The sequence below is a fragment of the Oncorhynchus keta genome, chromosome 33 (assembly GCF_023373465.1).
Source record: "Oncorhynchus keta strain PuntledgeMale-10-30-2019 chromosome 33, Oket_V2, whole genome shotgun sequence".
In the NCBI taxonomy this organism is placed as follows: domain Eukaryota; kingdom Metazoa; phylum Chordata; class Actinopteri; order Salmoniformes; family Salmonidae; genus Oncorhynchus; species Oncorhynchus keta.
Genome location: NC_068453.1, coordinates 11489758 through 11515917, shown reverse-complemented (window position 1 = coordinate 11515917; position 26160 = coordinate 11489758). Strand labels below are relative to the sequence as shown.

General features: G+C 44.3%; 1 protein-coding gene across 1 annotated transcript in view; it reads right to left on the bottom strand.

Moving 5' to 3' along the window:
- Positions 1–6679: 6679 nt before the first annotated feature.
- Positions 6680–26160, bottom strand: part of LOC118392341 (nicotinamide phosphoribosyltransferase) — a 31145-nt gene continuing 11664 nt past the window's right edge. The window contains exons 5-11 of the mRNA XM_035784252.2: positions 22072–22230; positions 20724–20860; positions 19779–20004; positions 19096–19215; positions 17728–17868; positions 8600–8734; positions 6680–8430 (exon numbers count right to left, since the gene is read on the bottom strand). Of these exons, the coding sequence (XP_035640145.1) occupies positions 8317–8430; positions 8600–8734; positions 17728–17868; positions 19096–19215; positions 19779–20004; positions 20724–20860; positions 22072–22230 (1032 nt within the window). The 3' untranslated portion in view covers positions 6680–8316. The remainder of the gene's footprint in view (positions 8431–8599; positions 8735–17727; positions 17869–19095; positions 19216–19778; positions 20005–20723; positions 20861–22071; positions 22231–26160) is intronic.

Here is a 26160-nt window from a genome sequence, read left to right as displayed (position 1 = left end):
AGTTCAGTACAAACTGTCCCTGGGACATCAACTAGTTAAAATATGAAACCTATTGTTTACCAAATCTGCTAGGACCTTCAAATAGTTGGTGCTGGCTTATCAGCTCAATATTCGGTACTAAAAACATTTACTTGGATCTTCTTATTCTGGACACAGTTTCACGTAATGGAAACAGATTATTGTTTTGGATGACACTACCTTCTTACTTAAATCACTGGTGCTACCCAAACTATAGAATTGACTAATAAAAATTAGAACCTGTCAAAAATGTATAATTTCAATTATTCATACCTCTGTCCCAAATGTCCCCACTGTGTCCCTTACAGATAGTTTTTTGTTCAGTGAGTACTGGTGGCTATCTATTGTTCCACAGCAAACTTATCTCTAACCCAAACACTAGATGGTGGCCTCTAATTTAATATCAGTCCCAATGCTCAATCTCTCTGTTCGCAATGTAACAGCATATTGAAAGACTTACTTCTTCAATTTACTAAGACATTGCATTATTAGATTGCTATCTGATATTACCATTCTCTTTGTTACCTTCACTAGTCTCCATATCTGTTTCCTTCAACTAAAAACCCTTCTACTCTTTCCAGTTGAAAAAAACCCCATTCTCAATCACTACTCCTAATACACACCGATTATTTAGTATATATATAAAGATAAGATTAAATCAAGAAAAGTCTGATGGGTGACCATATTAGCCTATCAATTGTGAATTATATAAACTCAGCAAAAAAAGAAACGTCCTCTCACTGTCAACTGCGTTTTTTAAAGCAAACTTAACATGTCAAATCAAATCAATCAAATCAAATTTTATTAGTCACATACACATGGCTAGCAGATGTTAATGCGAGTGTAGTGAAATGCTTGTGCTTCTAGTTCCGACCGTGCAGTAATATCTAACAAGTAATCTAACAATTTCAAAACAACTACCTTATACTTATACACACAAGGAATTAATAAAAATATGTACATATAAATATATGGATGGATGAGAGATGGCTCTGCGGCATAGGCAAGAGGCAGTAGATGGTATAGAATACAGTATATACATATGAGACGAGTAATGTAGGGTATGTAAGCATTATATAAAGTGTCATTGTTTAAAGTGACTAGTGATACATTTATTACATCCAATTTTTTATGGCTGTGATGGCTGTGATGGCTGTTGAACGGCAGGGTAGCCTAGGGGTTAGAGCATTGGACTAGTAACTGAAAGGTTGCAAGTTCAAATCCCCGAGCTGACAAGGTACAAAATCTGTTGTTCTGCCCCTGAACAGGCAGTTAACCCACTGTTCCTAGGCCGTCATTGAAAATAAGAATTTGTTATTAATTGACTCGCCTAGTAAAATAAAGGAATAAAAAAAACAGTCCGATGGCCTTGAGATAGAAGCTGTTTTTCAGTCTTTCAGGTGGTGTAGGTGTCCTGGAGGGCAGGTAGTTTGCCCCTGTGATGCGCTGTGCAGACCTCACTACCCTCTGGAGAGCCTTACGGTTGTGGGCAGAGCAGTTGTCGTACCAGGCGGTGATACAGCCCGACAGGATGCTCCTGATTGTGCATCTGTAAAAGTTTGTGAGTGTTTTTGGTGACAAGCCAAATTTCTTCAGCCGCCTGAAGTTGAAAAGGCCTTCTTCACCACGCTGTCTGTGTGGGTGGACCATTTCAGTTTTTCCGTGGTGTGTACGCCAAGGAACTTAAAACTTTCCACCTTCTCCACTACTGTCCCGTCGATGTGGATAGGGGGGGTTGCTCCCTCTGCTGTTTCCTGAAGTCCACGATCATCTCCTTTGTTTTGATGACGTTGAGTGTGAGTTTATTTTCCTGACACCACACTTCGAGGGCCCTCACCTCCTCCCTGTAGGCCGTCTCATCGTTGTTGGTAATGAAAACCTACCACTGTAGTGTCGTCTGCAAACTTGATGATTGAGTTGGAGGCGTGCATGGCCACGCAATCATGGGTGAACAGGGAGTACAGGAGAGGGCTGAGAACGCACCCTTGTGGGGCCCCAGTGTTGAGGATCAGCGGGGTGGAGATGATGTTTCCTACCCTCACCACCTGGGGGCGGCCCGTCAAAAAGTCCATGACCCAGTTTCACAGGGCGGGGTCGAGACCAAGGGCGGGGTCGAGATCGATGCTGCCATCAATCCACAGTTTCTGGTTGGGGAAGGTTTTAATAGTCAACGTGGGTACAACATCACTGATGCACTTGCTAATAAACTCACTCACCGAATCGGCATATACATCAATGTTGTTGTCTGAGGCTATCCGGATCATATCCCAGTCTACCTGATCGAAGCAATCTTGAAGCGTGGAATTCGATTGGTCGGACCAGCGTTAAACAGACCTGAGCACGGGCGTTTCCTGTTTTAGTTTCTGTCTATAGGCTGGGAGCAACAAAATTGAGTCGTGGTCAGATTTTCCGAATGGGAGGGCGAGGGATTGCTTTGTGTGCGTCACGGATGTTAGAGTAGCAATGATCCAGAATGCTGCCAGCCCGGGTCGCGCATTTGATATGCTGATAAAATGTAGGCCTTGTTTTCAGATTAGCTTTGTTAAAATCCAAAGCTACAATAAATGCAGCCTTAGAATATGTGGTTTCCAGTTTACATAGAGTCCAATGAAGTTCTTTCAGAGTCATCGAGGTGTCTGGTTGCGGGAGAATATACACGGCTGTGATTATAATCGAAGAGAATTCGCTTGGTAGATAATGCAGTTGAAATTTGATTGTAAGGAATTCTAGGTCAGGTGAACAAAAGGACGTTTCTTTTTTTGCTGAGTTTATTATCACTTGTGAATAATGCCCAGCATAAGAAGCAATGCATTTTTTGGGACTTTTTCGAATCATAATTGCACACCTCATGTAGCCTAGCCCATAGTCCTATATGTTTTATTAAGGTTTGTAATCACAGTGGCCAAATAACTTCTTAAAAGTAAGAACATGAATCTGCATTACAAGCGTGTAGAGCCTAACTGACATTTATAAGCAGTGCGTGAGTTTCAAGTTTGGGGAAGATAATTTTCACCATAAAAATGCACCTTTATAATAAAAACATTACATGCACAATTGCATTTGCGGTCACTTGATAATCGGTTACTTTTGATAATCCGCTAATGGAACATTTGCGATTACAGCCTACTACAATGTGCGCATTGCTGCGCTTATAATGTGAAGAAATAGCCTAATAGTTTATCAACATTTTAAACTAAACGTTGTGATCTGTTGCGTCAACCACATTGCGTAAGGTGTTTTGATGCAAGTGGTTGTATTAATTTGAGATCTATCCGTGCCGCAAAAGGCAAGGATTTGTTTCGGGTACATTACCGTCACAAAGGGGATGCCAGCCGTGAAATTCGAGGCATTATCAAGTGCTTGTCAAATTGTGAATGAGAGACTATTGGAGTGTGTACAGCCTGCGCAGGAAAAAAAAACAAAGCAGAGCTCATGCCTTTCAAGCAACTTTATTCAAGTCATCATTAGAATCTCACCATGCAGCCTTACAATGTATTGTCAAAATCAAAACATATAGCCCAATGTTTGTAGAACAACTAAAGTTATATTAAATTTACCATATAGGAGCACCCATTTCTTTGTTAACCGCTCAACATAGAATAGCCCCGTGGGTGCACTCCCTCAAATCGTTTGGAGACAATGCTTCTATTTTATTCAGTTTTGTTCAAATGTATTCTTCATACTATAAAATAATGCCACGGAATTATAAGAAAATCTTGTCTGCTAAATAAACTAGTGTAGCCACACAGTCATATGGCATAGCCACATCAGGACCTAAAATAAGGACAACTCAGAGTATGCTATTCTTTTCTTCTGAAATAGTCTACATTTCCTTCATATCATGCTTATTTAGACCTGTCTAAAATAAATACTGTATTTATTGTGACTGTGTAGGCTATATTAAATGTATTTATTAGACATTTTAAAATGTCTTGGAGGGTGTGTATGGAAGCCAGGAGATGCTAAATGTGTTTATGTTCATTAACGGTAAATTACTGTACATGTAGTCATATTGTTTGCTTGCCAATCACCAGCTGACTACATTGCACAGCCCTATGTATTACCAGGGTGGAGGATATCTCATGAGCATTTGTAGTTTTATTGGTTAGGGGCAAGTCCCGTACAATGCTTTAACCTTATCTTTACCCTTATCTTATCTTTAACCTTATCTTATCTTTACCCTTATCTTATCTTTAACCTAATCTTATCTTTACCCTTATCTTATCTTTAACCTTATCTTATCTTTACCCTTATCTTATCTTTACCCTTATCTTATCTTTATCAAATGATCCATAAAGGGACCACTCTGAACATTTCTCAGAATATTCTTTACACCACTTTACGTACGTTCATTTGTTACTTCATCAGATCTCCCGTAACCCATTACACTCCATATTATGTTGTGTTTATCTCTAGTGACCTATTATACACTTGTGTTACATCACAAACTCCTCCTCTACACCAGTGTTCTATTCTTTCAGCGGTTTAAATATTCACTCTAGTGTTCTACTTAACAGTATATTCGGGAATAGACATATCTTTCGTTCATATCTTTACATTCACTTTTCCCTATATAACTATACTTAGGTATTCACATCCACACCACTCCATGTGCATCCTATGCACCATATGTGTCTTCAACGGTTCTCTAGCCTCCCAGAGACAATGGTACAGTGGTCCCAGACCACAAAGACAATTCCCAGAAATGCCCGTAGAACGCTACTCCCTATACATATAAAACAACAATAACAGGTGCTATTATTAGTAGTCTCAGACCATGGGCGTGGTGGACACTCCAGCCTTCTTCTGTCATATGCATTACTGCAATGGTTCCTCTATAGTCCATACAGCATCCACAGTATCAATAGTTTATATAGTCATAAATGTTATGGCCTCTATAGTCTTGCCGCATACATATAGAATAACACACACACTTTCACTCAGTAACTCCACACACACACAACTTTCACATCCACATTCATGACACACACAACTCACATCCACATCAACATTCGATTCGTGCTACGACTTGACTTAAGACTAGTGGTATCCTCCATTTTTATGCTACGTTTTATTATTATAATAAAAATCTATATATTTTTAATACAAATTCATTTAAATGTACTTTCTGAAATCAGTTGCCGTGTCCCTCGTTTGTTTGTGGATGATGCGTCACCTCCTGGGCAGCTCAGAGTACGGGTCTGGTCTGGGTGGCTCCTCGTCCTCTTTTGGTCAGACAGGAATTTCCCCTCACGCTTCATAAAATGTACCCCCAACTGGAAAACTCTGCAGGCCGAATCAATCATCCTGTTTGTGACGCCAAATAGTTGTAGAAATTCTACACAGGGACACTCAAAGTCAATCTTCAATGAATCATTCTTTATTATCAGCACGCACGAGAAGTTCCAAACAAATCAATGCAGTCCCGTTATACCTTAGATACTGGTTACAGACATGTTAAATGTGCATAGTTCATAGGGTTGGTTCCTGCATGTGTCTAGCTATGTCTCCTATCTTTAACTTAAAGAACATACTCTGGGCGTTCTGCCAGATCGTCCTAAGGAGGAGGTTGTGTGTCCCCCACCCCCCCACCAAGACAAGACGAACATTTTCAAGGCTGTCTTTTCACAAGATAAAAATGTCCATCACAGGAGGATGGAAGCCAGCTGTCCTCCAACGACACAACAGTGCAAACCTACAGAGTGCTGTTGAGGCTACTGTAGACCTTTGCAAAAGTGTTTTAATCTGTTATTTTGGTGACATGATTATATTTAGTATAGTTATATCTAAAAAGGATAACTTTTTAAATGTTTTACAATATAAATGCTCTATGAAATTCACTGAGGAGGATGGTCCTCCCCTTCTGGCCTCCACTGAATTGTACAGTACAACTCTTGAGGAAAATACTGGTGCAGATGACTATCTGCCTTTACCAATGACAAACATATGAATGAATATATGATGTCTATGGAACTCAATCATGAGGGGCCCATTGGAGGGGCCCAGCCATTAAACAGAATAGAACACAAATAGTTTATTATCCAAAGATTCACACAAATTGTAATTATTTAATTTTCCAACATGTGATATCAATATTATTTAATTAAATGCTAATGCATTAAGGAAACCATATTATACTGATTTGACAGACGCTAGAGAAGATATTCCCTTGTATAACAAAATATTAAATCAAGGGCCTCCTGAGTGGAGCTGCGGTCTAAGGCACTGCAGCGCAGTGCTTGAGGCGTCACTACAGACCCGGGTTCGATCCCAGGCTGTCAGAACCGGCCGTGACCGGGAGTCACACAATTTGCCCAGGTTAGGGGAGGGTTTAGCCGGGGGGCGCTTTACTTGGCTCATCGTGCTCTAGCTACTCCTTGTAGCAGGGCCGGGCGCCAGTAGGTTGACTTTGGTTGTCAGTTAAGCGTTGTTTACTCCGAAACATTGGTGCAGCTGGCTTCCGGGGTTCAGCGGGCGGGTGTTAAGAAGCGCGGATTGGCAGGTCATGTTCCAGAGGACGCATGAGTCGACCTTCGCCTCTCCCAAGCTCGTTGGGGAGTTGCAGTGATCAGACAAGATCGTAATTGGATATCACAAAATTGGGGAGAAAAAGGGGGTAAAATACACCAAAATATATATATATTCCATCAAACATTTCAAATCGACAGGATGGTGCTTTTAATATGTAGACATTTCAACAGTAATGTTAGTTTAAAATATCAGATAATATGGGACAACCAACATATAACAAAACAAAAATAGAAATCACAAGTATTATTTTCAATACAGCATTCACACAAGACTACACCAGGATTGCAAAATTCCAGTAATCACGAAATCCTGTTTGGAGGATTCTGGATTCCCTGCGTATTCCTTCCTTGATTCCCGGAATCTTTCAATCTGGGTTTCTGGAAAAGTTACCTGAAATGTAACACTATTCTACACACAAACAAACATTTGCTAAAACCTGACATAACACGTCATACAACAAACAAGCAGTGTGGAAGATTCTGTTAGAAAATGGGAATTACACAAAAATAATAATAACACTATTTCTCCCTACTCTGTCCTCTCGCAGTATAATTCAGTCGTTATATACACGTGAGAAGACAGTTTGGCCACATCCCTTGTAAATATGAAGATTTACTGCAAATATTCTGCCAATATTTAACTTCTGTCATAACAAATGATGATTTCTGAGGTAAGAACCAACCAAGACGGTATCAAAATAGTCAAATCAAGCTCTACGGAAATGTTCCCCATAATTCAATATCAGAGACAAATGCCTTCTTGTTCTTTAAAGCAAAGAAAAATGTATGTGTAACAAATATTTGTACTTTTACACAAAAAAAAAAAAAAGGAGCCACAAACAGAGAGATTGGACTCCGCGAGTCCAAAATGGCACCCTATTCCCTATACGGTGTACTAGTTTTTACTGGTCAAAAAAAGTGCACTATAAAGGGAATAGGGTGCCATTTCAGACATACAGACTGTGTCCTGCAGTTCTGCAGACAGTGTTTTAGCAACATGATTAGTTGGCTTCTAGATGGCGACTTGCCCCACGTGTGGGCAGTGTCTTCTAAAGACCTGGGGACAAATGTGTTTAAAAAAGGCCAACAACTTAAAAAAGGTAGAGTATGTGTTCCCCTGATCAGCACATTCATTTGCATAAAGGAATACAACGTTCCTTTACGAGGAAGAAACTGTCAGCACGCACACACAAACATCCACACTCAGGAACATTAAACATATACCTCTCAGTTCTAGAACCACACAACGTTCTGGAACTTTCCTGAACACAGTAGAAACAGTATCTCCTTTCCTGTGATCAGTTTATAGCGACACTTGGTCAGATAAACACTAACGTAACCGCAGTTTAAATGATTTCTATCCCACGATATCATTCCACCCACCACTAAAAGACAATGCTAAATAGACGATTAATTACTTTAAACAGCTCTGTACACACAACACAGGGTAGTCAGTGTGTTTGTTTACATCTCTTTCACTCTCATTTATCTCACTCAACTTCCTTTATCACTTACTGGTTTCACTCACTCCTCTCTCCCTTTCCTCATTCACTCACTACTTTCTCTATCCCTTGGCCTTCACTCAGGTGTGGGTTTGGACGTGTTTGTGTGTTTGTGTGTGTGTGTGTGTGTGTGGGGGGTCTACTCTCCTCTCCAGTGGAGGACAGTGCTTCTGGGAGGGTGGGTGGAGGTTGAGGGAAGGGGTCATTGGCAATATGCCGCCTCCGGTGGGGTGTTGGAGGTCAGAGGTTCAGGCGTCAGCGGCCCCTCAGTGGAGGAGCTCCTTGAGGTCACTGTCCGTTATCTTGGCATTGTCTCTGACGTCATCGAATGTGTACGTCTTGACAATTTTCCCATTCTGAAACACTGTGTGTAACAGGTCCTGGAGAGGGAGAGGAGGGAGCGAGGGAAAATAACAAATAAATGTCAGTGAAGAGTCTCATTAAATAACCTCAAAGGGTCACATTTGACAAACCTCAATAACTAAAACAACAAAAGGCTATTGGAATGCATTGAGTGGGAGTAAGATATGATATGTGGACTCAACTCACCACGCCGTACTCCTCCAGGTCTCCCTTGCCCTCCTCCAGAGTGACAAAGTCCCCGCTCGCTGTCCGGTGCAGAGACAGACGACCTTTCTTTGACCTTTTGTTTGGGTCCGCCACCGGGTCCTTGAACACATTCACCTGGCACCAAAATTTAAAACAGTTACACTTCTCCTTCCAGTGGAGGTAGGATGTGTGTCTGTGTTAAGAGTCCTGCACGGGACAGTTTTTTTTGGAGATGCTCTCGCCAGCCACGTCAATTCCGAGCCCCACCTGGCATCAGGGTAGATTTTTCTCCGCAACCACGACCCACCCGCCAAATAATAATTTATTCTATTGTTGGCTCCAGAGTACTATAGGCTATTCCCCTTTCCCGTTGACTCCAGAGTACTATAGGCTATTCCCCTTTCCCGTTGACTCCAGAGTACTATAGGCTATTCCCCTTTCTCCAGAGTACTATAGGCTATTCCCCTTTCTCCAGAGTACTATAGGCTATTCCCCTTTCCCGTAGACTCCAGAGTACTATAGGCTATTCCCCTTTCCCGTAGACTCCAGAGTACTATAGGCTATTCCCCTTTCCCGTAGACTCCAGAGTACTATAGGCTATTCTCCTTTCCCGTAGACTTCAGAGTACTATAGGCTATTCTCCTTTCCCGTTGACTCCAGAGTACTATAGGCTATTCCCCTTTCCCGTAGACTCCAGAGTACTATAGGCTATTCCCCTTTCCCGTAGACTCCAGAGTACTATAGGCTATTCCCCTTTCCCGTAGACTCCAGAGTACTATAGGCTATTCCCCTTTCCCGTAGACTCCAGAGTACTATAGGCTATTCCCCTTTCCCGTAGACTCCAGAGTACTATAGGCTATTCCCCTTTCCCGTAGACTCCAGAGTACTATAGGCTATTCCCCTTTCCCGTAGACTCCAGAGTACTATAGGCTATTCCCCTTTCTCCAGAGTACTATAGGCTATTCTCCTTTCCCGTAGACTCCAGAGTACTATAGGCTATTCCCCTTTCCCGTAGACTCCAGAGTACTATAGGCTATTCCCCTTTCCCGTAGACTCCAGAGTACTATAGGCTATTCTCCTTTCCCGTTGACTCCAGAGTACTATAGGCTATTCCCCTTTCCCGTAGACTCCAGAGTACTATAGGCTATTCCCCTTTCCCGTAGACTCCAGAGTACTATAGGCTATTCTCCTTTCCCGTTGACTCCAGAGTACTATAGGCTATTCCCCTTTCCCGTAGACTCCAGAGTACTATAGGCTATTCTCCTTTCCCGTTGACTCCAGAGTACTATAGGCCATTCCCTTTCCCGTAGACTCCAGAGTACTATAGGCTATTCCCCTTTCCCGTAGACTCCAGAGTACTATAGGCTATTCCCCTTTCCCGTTGACTCCAGAGTACTATAGGCTATTCCCCTTTCCCGTAGACTCCAGAGTACTATAGGCTATTCCCCTTTCCCGTAGACTCCAGAGTACTATAGGCTATTCCCCTTTCCCGTAGACTCCAGAGTACTATAGGCTATTCCCCTTTCCCGTAGACTCCAGAGTACTATAGGCTATTCCCCTTTCTCCAGAGTACTATAGGCTATTCTCCTTTCCCGTAGACTCCAGAGTACTATAGGCTATTCCCCTTTCCCGTAGACTCCAGAGTACTATAGGCTATTCCCCTTTCCCGTAGACTCCAGAGTACTATAGGCTATTCTCCTTTCCCGTTGACTCCAGAGTACTATAGGCTATTCCCCTTTCCCGTAGACTCCAGAGTACTATAGGCTATTCTCCTTTCCCGTAGACTTCAGAGTACTATAGGCTATTCTCCTTTCCCGTTGACTCCAGAGTACTATAGGCTATTCCCCTTTCCCGTAGACTCCAGAGTACTATAGGCTATTCCCCTTTCCGTTGACTCCAGAGTACTATAGGCTATTCCCTTTCCCGTAGACTCCAGAGTACTATAGGCTATTCCCCTTTCCCGTAGACTCCAGAGTACTATAGGCTATTCCCCTTTCCCGTAGACTCCAGAGTACTATAGGCTATTCCCCTTTCCCGTAGACTCCAGAGTACTATAGGCTATTCCCCTTTCCCGTAGACTCCAGAGTACTATAGGCTTTCCCGTAGACTCCAGAGTACTATAGGCTATTCCCTTTCCCGTAGACTCCAGAGTACTATAGGCTATTCCCCTTTCCCGTAGACTCCAGAGTACTATAGGCTATTCCCCTTTCCCGTAGACTCCAGAGTACTATAGGCTATTCCCCTTTCCCGTAGACTCCAGAGTACTATAGGCTATTCCCCTTTCTCCAGAGTACTATAGGCTATTCTCCTTTCCCGTAGACTCCAGAGTACTATAGGCTATTCCCTTTCCCGTAGACTCCAGAGTACTTTAGGCTATTCCCTTTCCCGTAGACTCCAGAGTACTATAGGCTATTCTCCTTTCCCGTTGACTCCAGAGTACTATAGGCTATTCCCCTTTCCCGTAGACTCCAGAGTACTATAGGCTATTCTCCTTTCCCGTAGACTTCAGAGTACTATAGGCTATTCTCCTTTCCCGTTGACTCCAGAGTACTATAGGCTATTCCCCTTTCCCGTAGACTCCAGAGTACTATAGGCTATTCCCCTTTCCCGTTGACTCCAGAGTACTATAGGCTATTCCCCTTTCCCGTAGACTCCAGAGTACTATAGGCTATTCCCCTTTCCCGTAGACTCCAGAGTACTATAGGCTATTCCCCTTTCCCGTAGACTCCAGAGTACTATAGGCTATTCCCCTTTCCCGTAGACTCCAGAGTACTATAGGCTATTCCCCTTTCCCGTAGACTCCAGAGTACTATAGGCTATTCCCCTTTCCCGTAGACTCCAGAGTACTATAGGCTATTCCCCTTTCCCGTAGACTCCAGAGTACTATAGGCTATTCCCCTTTCCCGTAGACTCCAGAGTACTATAGGCTATTCCCTTTCCCGTAGACTCCAGAGTACTATAGGCTAGTAGACTCCAGAGTACTATAGGCTATTCCCTTTCCCGTTGACTCCAGAGTACTATAGGCTATTCCCCTTTCCCGTAGACTCCAGAGTACTATAGGCTATTCCCCTTTCCCGTAGACTCCAGAGTACTATAGGCTATTCCCCTTTCCCGTAGACTCCAGAGTACTATAGGCTATTCCCCTTTCCCGTAGACTCCAGAGTACTATAGGCTATTCCCCTTTCCCGTAGACTCCAGAGTACTATAGGCTATTCCCCTTTCCCGTAGACTCCAGAGTACTATAGGCTATTCCCCTTTCCCGTAGACTCCAGAGTACTATAGGCTATTCCCTTTCCCGTAGACTCCAGAGTACTATAGGCTATTCCCCTTTCCCGTAGACTCCAGAGTACTATAGGCTATTCCCCTTTCCCGTAGACTCCAGAGTACTATAGGCTATTCCCCTTTCCCGTAGACTCCAGAGTACTATAGGCTATTCCCCTTTCCCGTAGACTCCAGAGTACTATAGGCTATTCCCCTTTCCCGTAGACTTCAGAGTACTATAGGCTATTCCCTTTCCCGTTGACTCCAGAGTACTATAGGCTATTCCCTTTCCCGTAGACTTCAGAGTACTATAGGCTATTCCCTTTCCCGTTGACTCCAGAGTACTATAGGCTATTCCCCTTTCCCGTTGACTCCAGAGTACTATAGGCTATTCCCTTTCCCGTAGACTCCAGAGTACTATAGGCTATTCCCCTTTCTCCAGAGTACTATAGGCTATTCTCCTTTCCCGTTGACTCCAGAGTACTATAGGCTATTCCCCTTTCTCCAGAGTACTATAGGCTATTCTCCTTTCCCGTTGACTCCAGAGTACTATAGGCTATTCCCCTTTCCCGTAGACTCCAGAGTACTATAGGCTATTCCCCTTTCTCCAGAGTACTATAGGCTATTCCCCTTTCCCGTTGACTCCAGAGTACTATAGGCTATTCCCCTTTCCCATTGACTCCAGAGTACTATAGGCTATTCCCCTTTCCGTAGACTTCAGAGTACTATAGGCTATTCCCCTTTCCCGTAGACTCCAGAGTACTATAGGCTATTCCCCTTTCCCGTAGACTTCAGAGTACTATAGGCCATTCCCCTTTCTCCAGAGTACTATAGGCTATTCCCCTTTCCCGTAGACTCCAGAGTACTATAGGCTATTCCCCTTTCCCGTAGACTCCAGAGTACTATAGGCTATTCCCCTTTCTCCAGAGTACTATAGGCTATTCTCCTTTCCCGTTGACTCCAGAGTACTATAGGCTATTCCCCTTTCTCCAGAGTACTATAGGCTATTCTCCTTTCCCGTTGACTCCAGAGTACTATAGGCTATTCCCCTTTCCCGTAGACTCCAGAGTACTATAGGCTATTCCCCTTTCTCCAGAGTACTATAGGCTATTCCCTTTCCCGTTGACTCCAGAGTACTATAGGCTATTCCCTTTCCCGTTGACTCCAGAGTACTATAGGCTATTCCCCTTTCCCGTAGACTTCAGAGTACTATAGGCTATTCCCCTTTCCCGTAGACTCCAGAGTACTATAGGCTATTCCCCTTTCCCGTAGACTCCAGAGTACTATAGGCTATTCCCCTTTCCCGTAGACTCCAGAGTACTATAGGCTATTCCCCTTTCCCGTAGACTCCAGAGTACTATAGGCTATTCCCCTTTCCCGTAGACTCCAGAGTACTATAGGCTATTCCCCCTTTCTCCAGAGTACTATAGGCTATTCCCTTTCCCGTAGACTCCAGAGTACTATAGGCTATTCCCCTTTCCCGTAGACTCCAGAGTACTATAGGCTATTCCCCTTTCCCGTAGACTCCAGAGTACTATAGGCTATTCCCCTTTCCCGTAGACTCCAGAGTACTATAGGCTATTCCCCTTTCCCGTAGACTCCAGAGTACTATAGGCTATTCTCCTTTCCCGTAGACTCCAGAGTACTATAGGCTATTCCCCTTTCCCGTAGACTCCAGAGTACTATAGGCTATTTCCCCTTTCCGTAGACTCCAGAGTACTATAGGCTATTCCCCTTTCCCGTAGACTCCAGAGTACTATAGGCTATTCCCTTTCCGTAGACTCCAGAGTACTATAGGCTATTCCCCTTTCCCGTAGACTCCAGAGTACTATAGGCTATTTCCCTTTCCCGTAGACTCCAGAGTACTATAGGCTATTCCCCTTTCCCTAGACTCCAGAGTACTATAGGCTATTCCCCTTTCTCCAGAGTACTATAGGCTATTTTCCCGTTGACTCCAGAGTACTATAGGCTATTCCCCTTTCTCCAGAGTACTATAGGCTATTCTCCTTTCCCGTTGACTCCAGAGTACTATAGGCTATTCCCCTTTCCCGTAGACTCCAGAGTACTATAGGCTATTCCCTTTCCCGTTTCAGAGTACTATAGGACTTTCTCCAGAGTACTATAGGCTATTCCCTTTCCCGTAGACTCCAGAGTACTATAGGCTATTCCCCTTTCCCGTAGACTCCAGAGTACTATAGGCTATTCCCCTTCTCCAGAGTACTATAGGCTATTCTCCTTTCCCGTTGACTCCAGAGTACTATAGGCTATTCCCCTTTCTCCAGAGTACTATAGGCTATTCTCCCGTTGACTCCAGAGTACTATAGGCTATTCCCCTTTCCAGAGTACTATAGGCTATTCCCCTTTCTCCAGAGTACTATAGGCTATTCCCCTTTCCCGTTGACTCCAGAGTACTATAGGCTATTCCCTTTCCCGTTGACTCCAGAGTACTATAGGCTATTCCCTTTCCCGTAGACTTCAGAGTACTATAGGCTATTCCCCTTTCCCGTAGACTCCAGAGTACTATAGGCTATTCCCCTTTCCCGTAGACTCCAGAGTACTATAGGCTATTCCCTTTCCCGTAGACTCCAGAGTACTATAGGCTATTCCCCTTTCCCGTAGACTCCAGAGTACTATAGGCTATTCCCCTTTCCCGTAGACTCCAGAGTACTATAGGCTATTCCCCTTTCTCCAGAGTACTATAGGCTATTCCCCTTTCCGTAGACTCCAGAGTACTATAGGCTATTCCCCTTTCCCGTAGACTCCAGAGTACTATAGGCTATTCCCCTTTCCCGTAGACTCCAGAGTACTATAGGCTATTCCCTTTCCCGTAGACTCCAGAGTACTATAGGCTATTCCCCTTTCCCGTAGACTCCAGAGTACTATAGGCTATTCCCCTTTCCCGTAGACTCCAGAGTACTATAGGCTATTCCCCTTTCCCGTAGACTCCAGAGTACTATAGGCTATTCCCCTTTCCCGTAGACTCCAGAGTACTATAGGCTATTCCCCTTTCCCGTAGACTCCAGAGTACTATAGGCTAGGACTCCAGAGTACTATAGGCTATTCCCCTTTCCCGTAGACTCCAGAGTACTATAGGCTATTCCCTTTCCCGTAGACTCCAGAGTACTATAGGCTATTCCCCTTTTAGACTCCAGAGTACTATAGGCTATTCCCCTTTCCCGTAGACTTCAGAGTACTATAGGCTATTCCCTTTCCCGTAGACTCCAGAGTACTATAGGTACTATAGGCTATTCCCCTTTCCCGTTGACTCCAGAGTACTATAGGCTATTCCCCTTTCTCCAGAGTACTATAGGCTATTCTCCTTTCCCGTTGACTCCAGAGTACTATAGGCTATTCCCCTTTCCCGTAGACTCCAGAGTACTATAGGCTATTCCCCTTTCTCCAGAGTACTATAGGCTATTCCCCTTTCCCGTTGACTCCAGAGTACTATAGGCTATTCCCCTTTCCCATTGACTCCAGAGTACTATAGGCTATTCCCCTTTCCCGTAGACTTCAGAGTACTATAGGCTATTCCCCTTTCCGTAGACTCCAGAGTACTATAGGCTATTCCCCTTTCCGTAGACTTCAGAGTACTATAGGCCATTCCCCTTTCTCCAGAGTACTATAGGCTATTCCCCTTTCCCGTAGACTCCAGAGTACTATAGGCTATTCCCTTTCCCGTAGACTCCAGAGTACTATAGGCTATTCCCCTTTCTCCAGAGTACTATAGGCTATTCTCCTTTCCCGTTGACTCCAGAGTACTATAGACTTTCTCCAGAGTACTATAGGCTATTCCCCTTTCCCGTTGACTCCAGAGTACTATAGGCTATTCCCCTTTCCCGTAGACTCCAGAGTACTATAGGCTATTCCCCTTTCTCCAGAGTACTATAGGCTATTCCCCTTTCCCGTTGACTCCAGAGTACTATAGGCTATTCCCCTTTCCCGTTGACTCCAGAGTACTATAGGCTATTCCCCTTTCCCGTAGACTTCAGAGTACTATAGGCTATTCCCCTTTCCCGTAGACTCCAGAGTACTATAGGCTATTCCCCTTTCCCGTAGACTCCAGAGTACTATAGGCTATTCCCCTTTCCCGTAGACTCCAGAGTACTATAGGCTATTCCCCTTTCCCGTAGACTCCAGAGTACTATAGGCTATTCCCCTTTCCCGTAGACTCCAGAGTACTATAGGCTATTCCCCTTTCTCCAGAGTACTATAGGCTATTCCCCTTTCCCGTAGACTCCAGAGTACTATAGGCTATTCCCCTTTCCCGTAGACTCCAGAGTACTATAGGCTATTCCCCTTTCCCGTAGACTCCAGAGTACTATAGGCTATTCCCCTTTCCCGTAGACTCCAGAGTACTATAGGCTATTCCCCTTTCCCGTAGACTCCAGAGTACTATAGGCTATTCCCCTTTTAGACTCCCTATAGGCTATTCCCCTTTCCCGTAGACTCCAGAGTACTATAGGCTATTCCCCTTTCCCGTAGACTCCAGAGTACTATAGGCTATTCCCCTTTCCCGTAGACTCCAGAGTACTATAGGCTATTCCCCTTTCCCGTAGACTCCAGAGTACTATAGGCTATTCCCCTTTCCCGTAGACTCCAGAGTACTATAGGCTATTCCCCTTTCCCGTAGACTCCAGAGTACTATAGGCTATTCCCCTTTCCCGTAGACTCCAGAGTACTATAGGCTATTCCCCTTTCCCGTAGACTCCAGAGTACTATAGGCTATTCCCCTTTCCCGTAGACTCCAGAGTACTATAGGCTATTCCCCTTTCCCGTTGACTCCAGAGTACTATAGGCTATTCCCCTTTCCCGTTGACTCCAGAGTACTATAGGCTATTCCCCTGTCCCGTATGAATTGATTTGTCTGCATGTCCATTCAACATTTGGATAAAAGGAAAGCATGGCATGAATTAAGAACCTTATCTTCTTATCTCACACTGTGAAAATAAGAGTCTTCTAATTGAAAGCCTAAAGCTGACATACATTGAATATCGCTCGATAATCAAATTGTTTAATTGAACCTTACATAAACAACTCCCAGAATCAAATAGGCTATAGGCTGCGAAATTAGCATTCATTTATTTAGTAGGGTATACTCAAACTCTTACCAGCCCGCACAGGTTTAAAATATATATGACCTGCAATATGGTCTCAATGAACAAAAGCCTGAAATAAATGTAACAATTAACTGATAATTAACCGAATTATAGGAAACAAATACCTGCAGGAAGTGTATTCATCGACCGGATTGTGTTCATCCAACAAATTAGGTTTGCTAAAGAGCATTGGCACTTGAAATCGGAACCAGTGCTTTGGTCAGGTGACCTGAAAATAGAGCTGGTTCACCACGCACACCAGTGGTGGGTTCGGTGGCGTAATGAGAACGCGCGAGCAGAAAAGAACCCCATTGTAAAATATGGTGGTGGATTTCTAATGTTACAGGGATATTTTGCTTCCACTTGTCCTGGGGCCCTTGGTTACCGGCATCATGAATTACCAGGTTATTTGAAGATTCTGTATGGAGGAGCGGTCTAAGATCCCTCCCAATGTGTTCTCAGCGCCGTTATTCTGGCAAGGTGAGGTATTGAAAACAGGGTGTCAATCATTTTGACCCCTACCTTGTTGAGAAAATGAAAGCGCTACTTGTTAAACAAAATCTCTTTCTTCTCTGAGCAATTACATAAGCATAAAATAATGCCTAAATGTTTTTTAGCATACAATTTAGCTCAGTATTTGAATGATTGATTTTATACAGTCATTTCTGCTAATTTTTATTAAAAAAAAAGTGTCAATCATTTAAGACCCCACTGTAATATAGTATGCATGCGTATGTGATGGTGTGTGCAAGCGTGTCATGCTCTGCTCACCCCCAGGCCATTGGTGACCACGTAGCTGCATTTGAAGGAGCAGTTGAGCAGATCCCTGGTCAGTTTCTGCAGCAGAGCCCCTCCAGAGCCAAAGGCAATGTTCTCAATGCTCCACCTATGCTGCTTCATCCCCTCCACGATCTACACACACAGATATGATTTATTTTATTTTTATTTCACCTTTATTTAACCAGGTAGGCAAGTTGAGAACAAGTTCTCATTTACAATTGCGACCTGGCCAAGATAAAGCTAAGCAGTTCGACACATACAACGACACAGAGTTACACATGGAGTAAAACAAACATACAGTCAATAATACAGTAGAAACAAGTCTATATACGACGTGAGCAAATGAGGTTAGATAAGGGAGATAAAGGCAAAAAAGGCCATGGTGGCAAAGTAAATACAATATAGCAAGTAAAACACTGGAATGATATATTTGCAGTGGAAGAATGTGCAAAGTAGAGATAAAAATGGGGTGCAAAGGAGCAAAATAAATAAATAAATAAATACAGTAGGGAAAGAGGTAGTTGTTTGGGCTAAATTATAGGTGGGCTATGTACAGGAGCAGTAATCTGTGAGCTGCTCTGACAGTTGGTGCTTAAAGCTAGTGAGGGAGATAAGTGTTTCCAGTTTCAGAGATTTTTGTAGTTTGTTCCAGTCATTGGCAGCAGAGAACTGGAAGGAGAGGCAGCCAAAGAAAGAATTGGTTTTGGGGGTGACCAGAGATATACCTGTGGAGCGCGTGCTACAGGTGGATGATGCTATGGTGACCAGCGAGCTGAGATAAGGGGGTTTTAACTTTACCTAGCAGGGTCTTGTAGATGACATGGAGCCAGTGGGTTTGGCGACGAGTATGAAACGAGGGCCAGCCAACGAGAGCGTGCAGGTCGCAATGGTGGGTAGTATATGAGGCTTTGGTGACAAAAAAGATTGCACTGTGATAGACTGCATCCAATTTGTTGAGTAGGGTATTGGAGGCTATTTTGTAAATGACATCGCCGAAGTCGAGGATTGGTAGGATGGTCAGTTTTACAAGGGTATGTTTGGCAGCATGAGTGAAGGATGCTTTGTTACGAAATAGGAAGCCAATTCTAGATGTAACTTTGGATTGGAGATGTTTGATATGGGTCTGGAAGGAGAGTTTACAGTCTAACCAGACACCTAGGTATTTGTAGTTGTCCACGTATTCTAAGTCAGAGCCGTCCAGAGTAGTGATGTTGGACAGGCGGGCAGGTGTCTGTTTAACTGATACATGTCTGTTAAAACTGACTCTCACTGTCTGTCTGTCTGTCTGTCTGTCTGTCTGTCTGTCTGTGTCTGTGTGTCTGTGTGTCTGTGTGTCTGTGTGTGTGTGTGTGTGTGTACCTCTTGCAGGGTGTTAATGTCCACTCCGTCCCCCTGTATAACTCTGATATAGGGCGGCAGAACTTTGTAGCCTTTGGAGTTCTCCGTAGGGATAAACTTCTTCCCCAGGATCTCCAGCACCTGAGTGGAGGAACCACAACGTTTAAAAAATAAAAAATAAAAACAAGAATGCTAAAATCTGTAATGGAGGAACATACAGGACCGACTGAGAGGGCTTCCATAGGGCTCAATCTCAACTACAGAAGCCCGGTAATAGCTCAAAATACCACCCAAATCATGCACCCTCCGTAGCGCAGTTGGTAGTGCAAGGGACTTACAACGCTAGGATAGTGGGTTGGATTCCTGGGACCACCTGTACATAAAATGTATGTGTGCATGACAATAAAAGCATCTGCTAAACAGCATATTATTATTATTACTACACTTATATCAAATGGCAGATTAACATGGACGTTGAATTTGTGGGCATCTTTCTCAGCGGACCTGATTGGGACCTACCTTCAGAACGTTATCCACGGGGATCCCTAAGTCGGGCAGACCATGTGGGGTTTATGGGGGTAGATTTAGGGTTTAGTTAGGCATAGTGTTACCTTCAGCACGGTATCCAGGGGGTTCCCTGAGTCGGGGCAGACCATGTGGGGTTTATGGGGGTAGATTTAGGGTTTAGTTAGGCATAGTGTTACCTTCAGCACAGTATCCAGGGGGTTCCCTGAGTCGGGGCGGACCACCAGTGGGGCGTCAGCGCTGCGCGACTCAATGAGACTCCTCAGGTCTTCGCCCCAGATCTTCTCACAGGCGTTGTAGATGTCATAGCTGTCACTGACGATCGACACGGGCACGTTGGGGAACTGCCTCACGATGTGCTCAAAGGCATCTCGCTCGTGGTCCTTCCCCCACGCCGTGATGGTGCTGGAGAGAAGGAGGGAGAATACAAAGTTATCAGATCTACTAAAGACAACAACAACTAAACGTATCCCTCTCCCTGTGAACTCATCCACGTAGAGCTGCACTACCACCACTAGAGGGCATCCTTATCAACGCTTTGCAGAGACTGGACTTCCAGAAGCTCATGTCCACAACAGTGCACTGTAGCTGGCTAGCGGTGTCCTTTTAGTTTCTTTCTGAATCCATCTGTGCATTTCCCTTGTCTCAGTTACAATTTGAGCTTTATTTTCATGCTATCAAATCAAGCCTACCCGTATTAGCAAAGAAGTGAGGCGGTGTATCTCTAAACGCATTGATACCACCTCGGAGAACCCAGAGAGTGGTGGTCGGAGGGGGGCAAGAGTACTGTGTGTATCATATGGAGAGGAGTGAGACTGTGTCGTGATTCCGTGAACACAGTGACCAGGCCAGGGACTCTGGAGCCGAACTCCTAGAAACCAACGGGGCAAATGAACGGTGCAGTGGAGCAGTGGTACAGCCAACTCAGCTAGAGACGTACTGTAATATCCTGTGTGTGTGTGTGTGGTGTGAATGCAATTGATATTTGGATAACAAAGCCACCGCCTCCTGCTTGCTTTCTGGGGCTAAGAAGCCCTATACAAGTGTAATTTGATTGATTCGGGACCAAGTAAGAGATGTTAGTGTGTTAACTGTGTGGTCACTGTGTGTCTCGACTGTATTACCTGTGCTCCGCGGCGGGCACAGAGAAGCCAGGCACGGGGTCTTTGGTGCCGTAGTACTTCTTAATCACGCCGATGCCAGCCACCGTGTCTGTGCCCTTAAAGTTCACCAGGTGGGCGGAGGCTCCGATACCTGCCGTCTGAAATGGGGAAGAGAGACGGTGAGTCAAATGTCTCACACACACACACACAGTATTTAAACCCCTAGACTTTTCCCACCTTTTGTTACGTTACAGCCCTGTTCTAAAATGGATTTGAAAAAAATATATATACGAATCTACACACAATAACAAATCAAAAACAGGTTTAGACATTTTTGCAAATGTATTTAAAAAATAAAACTGAAATATTACATTTACATAAGTATTCAGACCCTTTACTCAGTACTTTGTTGAAGCACCGTTGCCAGAGATAACAGCTTCGAGTGTTCTTGGGCATGACTCTACAAGCTTGGCACACCTGTATTTGGAGAGTTTCTCCCATTCTTCTCTGTAGATCCTCTCAATCTCTTTCAGGTTGGATGGGGAGTGTCGCTGCACAGCTATTTTCAGGTCAATTGTTCGATCGGGTTCAAGTCCGGGCTCTGGCTGGCCCCTCTACCATAAAGGCCTGATTGGTGGAGTGCTGCAGAGATGGTTGTCCTTCTGGAAGGTGCTCCCATCTCCACAGACGAACTCCTGAGATCTGTCAGAGTGACCATCGAGTTCTTGGTCACCTCCCTGTCCAAGGCCCTTCTCCCCTGATTACTCAGTTTGGCCGGGCAGCCAGCTCTAGGAAGAGTCTTGGTTGTTCCAAACTTCTTCCATTTAAGAATGATGGAGGACATAGTGTTCTTGGGGATCTTCAATGCTGCAGAAATATTTCGGTACCCTTCCCCAGATCTGTGCCTTGATACAATCCTGTCTCGAAGCTCTATGGACAATTCCTTCGACCTCAAGGCTTGGTTTTTGCTCTTACATGCACTGTCAACATGGTACCTTATATAGACAGGTGTGTACCTTTCCAAATCATGTCAAGTCAAATGAAGTTACCACAGGTGGACACCAATCAAGTTGCAGAAACATCTCAAGGATGATCAAGAGAAACAGGATGCACCTGAGCTCAATTTCGAGTCTCATAGCAAAGGGTCTGAATACTTATGTAAATAAGGTATCCGTTTTTTGCATTTTTTATAATCACTTTGTCATTATGGGGTATTGTGTGTAGATTGACGAGGGACATTTATTGAATCGATTTTAGAATAAAGCTGTATGTATCGTAACAAAACGTGGGGAAAGTCGAGGGGTCTGAATACTTTACGAATGCACCATATATAACACCCCGCCCCCACACACACACCCTGTTCCTCTACCTCTTGTGAGGAGACTCCCCTGTAGCCGAAGTCGTGCAGCTTGTACTCCAGCTTGTCCAGGTTGCCAGAGGTCTCCAGCAGGTACTTGGCAAGAATCTTCTTCTGCTCCCTGGAGTTGGTCGCCACGGTGATGGGGTACCAGACCTGAACAAGGATGGTCTGGAGGGGAGGAGGAAGAGGGGACAAGAGGAGGGGGTTAGTAGATGGCCATTCTAGAATGGGCCCAAGTCTGGAGCTATCGAAGCACAGCTTTCAGTGCTTTTGAGGTTGTGGAAGGGGAAGTAGGCTGTTTGGGAGGCTCAGGGGACAGACCCATATTCCCTGGGAAAGGGACATGGAGAGGACATCCACAAGTAAACACTGGGTTCGATGGGGGGTCCCCGCACGGCAAGCCCAGGACAGAGTTACTTAGCCGTGGCCCACTGGCAGCTAGAGATGCCTGGGTCGTTGTCTCAGTCCAGTCATCGTTGAACGGGCGAGTCAATATTATCACGCCATGTCAGAGTGTGTGTTTTGTCATATTTCTTCCTCTAGGAGCTATGTAGTGTGTATGTCCGTGAGAGTGTGTATGCGTGTGTGTGTGGAGGGTCATCTGTACGGTCAGAAACACCTTGTTAACCCCTAGAAGGTGATCACTACCTCTATACATGCAGGGTTACCTGACCTCTCACACGCTACTACAAGATGTTGCCAGCCACAGCTCCAAAAACTACAACACAATATGTGAAAATGATCAGAATAATCTAGAAACACATGAATCATCTTTAAGGAACTGAGGCCATACAGGCCTACTATATGACTGGTTGCATTTCGATGCATGCATTGATGCTGATGTGGCGGTGATTTACAGCAGTAATGCCAGGTGGAGACTGAGGGGGGCGCCATTGAGCACCATAGTGTGGATGGGGCTAACAGAGCCACATCCTCAGAGACAAACCATAATATACTGTATAATACAGTGGTCCCCAACATTTTTCGGAGTCAAAAAGCAAGCAGAGATCTACTGCTCAGAAGAAAATAAAACATGACTTCAAAAAATGTAAGTCTATGCAACATTAACTTGCAAGGCACAGCTGAGCATAAATGGAAATAATTTGCTTTTTAAATGTTTTAAACATTTTATTGGAGATACCTGCATCTGAGGGAGCAACCCTCAGAGGCGAAGCTGACCAGAGATAGGGGACACAGTCTTAAACCTGCTGGCGAAACTCTAGTAGCTAGGTATTATTCATGCACAAATTCATGCTGTTCCTATGACCAGAGTAAGTGAAATATTCCTCGATATTAAAATTAGAGGTCGACTGATTAATTAGGGCCGATTTAACGTTTTCATAACAATCGGAAATCGGTATTTTTGGACACCGATTAGGCCGATTTTAAAATATATATATTTTTTACACCTTTATTTAACTAGGCAAGTCAGTTAATAAGAACACATTCTTCGTTTCAATGACGGCCTAGGAACGGTGGGTTAACTGCCTTGTTCAGGGGCAGAACGACAGATTTTTACATTGTCAGCTCGGGGGATTCAATCTTGCAACCTTACAGTTAACTAGTCCAATGCTCTAACCACCTGCCTCTCATTGCACTCCACGAGGAGCCTCCCTGTTATGTGAATGCAGTAAGCCAAGGTAAGTTGCTAGCATTAAACTTATCTTATAAAAAACAATCAATCACTAGTTAAATACTCATGGTTGATGATATTACTAGTTTATCTAGCGTGTCCTGAGTTGCATATAATCGATGCGGTGCGCATTCGCGAAAAAGGACTGTCGTTGCTCCAATGTGTACCTAACCATAAACATCAATGCCTTAAAATCAATACACAGAAGTATATATCTTTAAACCGGCATATTTATCTAAAAACAAATCCAGGTTAGCAGGCAATTTAAACCAGGTGAAACTTCTCTTGCATTCATTGCACGCAGAGTCGGGGTATATGCAACAGTTTGGGCCACCTAATTTGTCATAATTTTGCGTTATTATGACATACCATTGAAGGTTGTGCAATGTAACAGGAATATTTAGACTTATGGATGCCACCCGTTAGATAAAATACGGAACGGTTACGTATTTCACTGAAAGAATAAACGTCTTGTTCTCGAGATGATAGTTTCCGGATTCGACCATATTAATGACCTACGGCTCGTATTTCTGTGTGTTATTATGTTATAATTAAGTCTATGATTTGATAGAGCAGTCTGTCTGAGTGATGGTAGGCAGCACCAGGCTCGTAAACATTCATTCAAACAGCACTTTCATGCGTTTTGCCAGCAGCTCTTCGCAATGCTTCAAGCATTGAGCTGTTTATGACTTCAAGCCTATCAACTCCCGAGATGAGGCTGGTGTAACCGATGTGAAATGGCTAGCTAGTTAGCGGGATGCGCGCTAATAGCGCTTCAAACGTCACTCGCTCTGAGACTTGGAGTGGTTGTTCCCCTTGCTCTGCATGGGTAACGCTGCTTGGAGGGTGGCTGTTGTCGATGCGTTCCTGGTTCGAGCCCAGGTAGGGGCGAGGAGAGGGACGGAAGCTATACTGTTACACTATAATAAAAGATTGCCAATGAGTGGTGGATAACAACAGGTAGGCTCTGTTCATTGCCGATAGGAAACATGTTTAAAGTGGTCGAGCCGCGCTTCACTATTCCTTCCAGTACACATTTTGCCCAGACATTAATACCTGCCTTATACAAAAATAACAACTTGAGAGCGAATTGTCAGAAACGCGGTGTGTTGCTCTAACTACAGACAGTTGGACGTCTAGAGCTACCTTACTATAACGGCTCCATTCATTACCGCAGAGTGGGAGGTAAAAAAAGCCATGTCCTTAAAACACGTCCCCTTGAGAGGAGTCACACCAGTGTAAACTTGGGGGAAGAGCGAAGGAAAGTTGTTGCAGTGTGGAAGTTGGAGGGATAAAATGTAACGATTCCTGTGACAACGCTAGAAATGTTGTAAATGCAGTGTGCACTAGTTGGGGCCACAGATAAGATGCTTTGCTCACGTTATTCATCTGCATCTCAAAAATAAATGTCAGTGAATCCAATCTCTCGCAAAGATCAGGAAGGTGGTATCCTTTCATAAAAGCACAACTGCCGCCGCACATGTTTTCAAGACAAAACAGGAGACGCTGGAGCTGCCAAACCACAAACTAATCCAAGGTGTCCCGACGAGATGGAATTCAAGCCATGACATGGTCGAGAGATACCTGGAGCAGAACGTTGCGGTGTACTCTACACTGACTGATCAAGCTGTGAGGAAGAATGTCAAAAGATATTGTGACTTTGTTTGAAGATGACAACGTCCTCTCCTCTGCCAGTCTGATCAAAGTGTGCAAACCTCTCAAAACAGAACTCACAGCAGAGATTGTGACCAGTATACAACAGGTATTGTATTTATTTTGTTCATGTGACATTTATTATTTTATTAGTTAGTGATTTAACAATTAATTGCAAAGTAATAATTGTCATAATAGTGTCTGATATATATTTCTAACAACAAAACATATGTTTAAAGCTCTTCAGAGATAGTCATTTTCATGTCATTTAATTCCGCAGGGTCAAGCCACAGGAGCCAACCCCTCTCCAAAGACGGTAGACGACAGGGGTTGTCCTCCACAAACGAAGTCTGCAACGAGGGAGCTTTTTGGGGAGTTGTTCACGACCCAGGAGCAGGGAACCAAGTCAAAGGTCAAGGTCATAGAGGAGCTGGTGACCTCATACAGGGAAGTGGACTGTATTCCCCTGGATGCTGATCCACTTACACTTACAGACCAAAGATTTAATATACCCTCATGTTGCCATGTTAGCAAGGCGCTACCTGGCTGTGCCTGGGACCTCTGTCCCTGGCGAGAGGCTATTCTCCACAGCTACCTGGCTGAGCCTGGGACCTCTGTCCCTGGCGAGAGGCTATTCTCCACAGCTACCTGGCTGAGCCTGGGACCTCTGTCCCTGGCGAGAGGCTATTCTCCACAGCTACCTGGCTGAGCCTGGGACCTCTGTCCCTGGCGAGAGGCTATTCTCCACAGCTACCTGGCTGAGCCTGGGACCTCTGTCCCTGGCGAGAGGCTATTCTCCACAGCTACCTGGC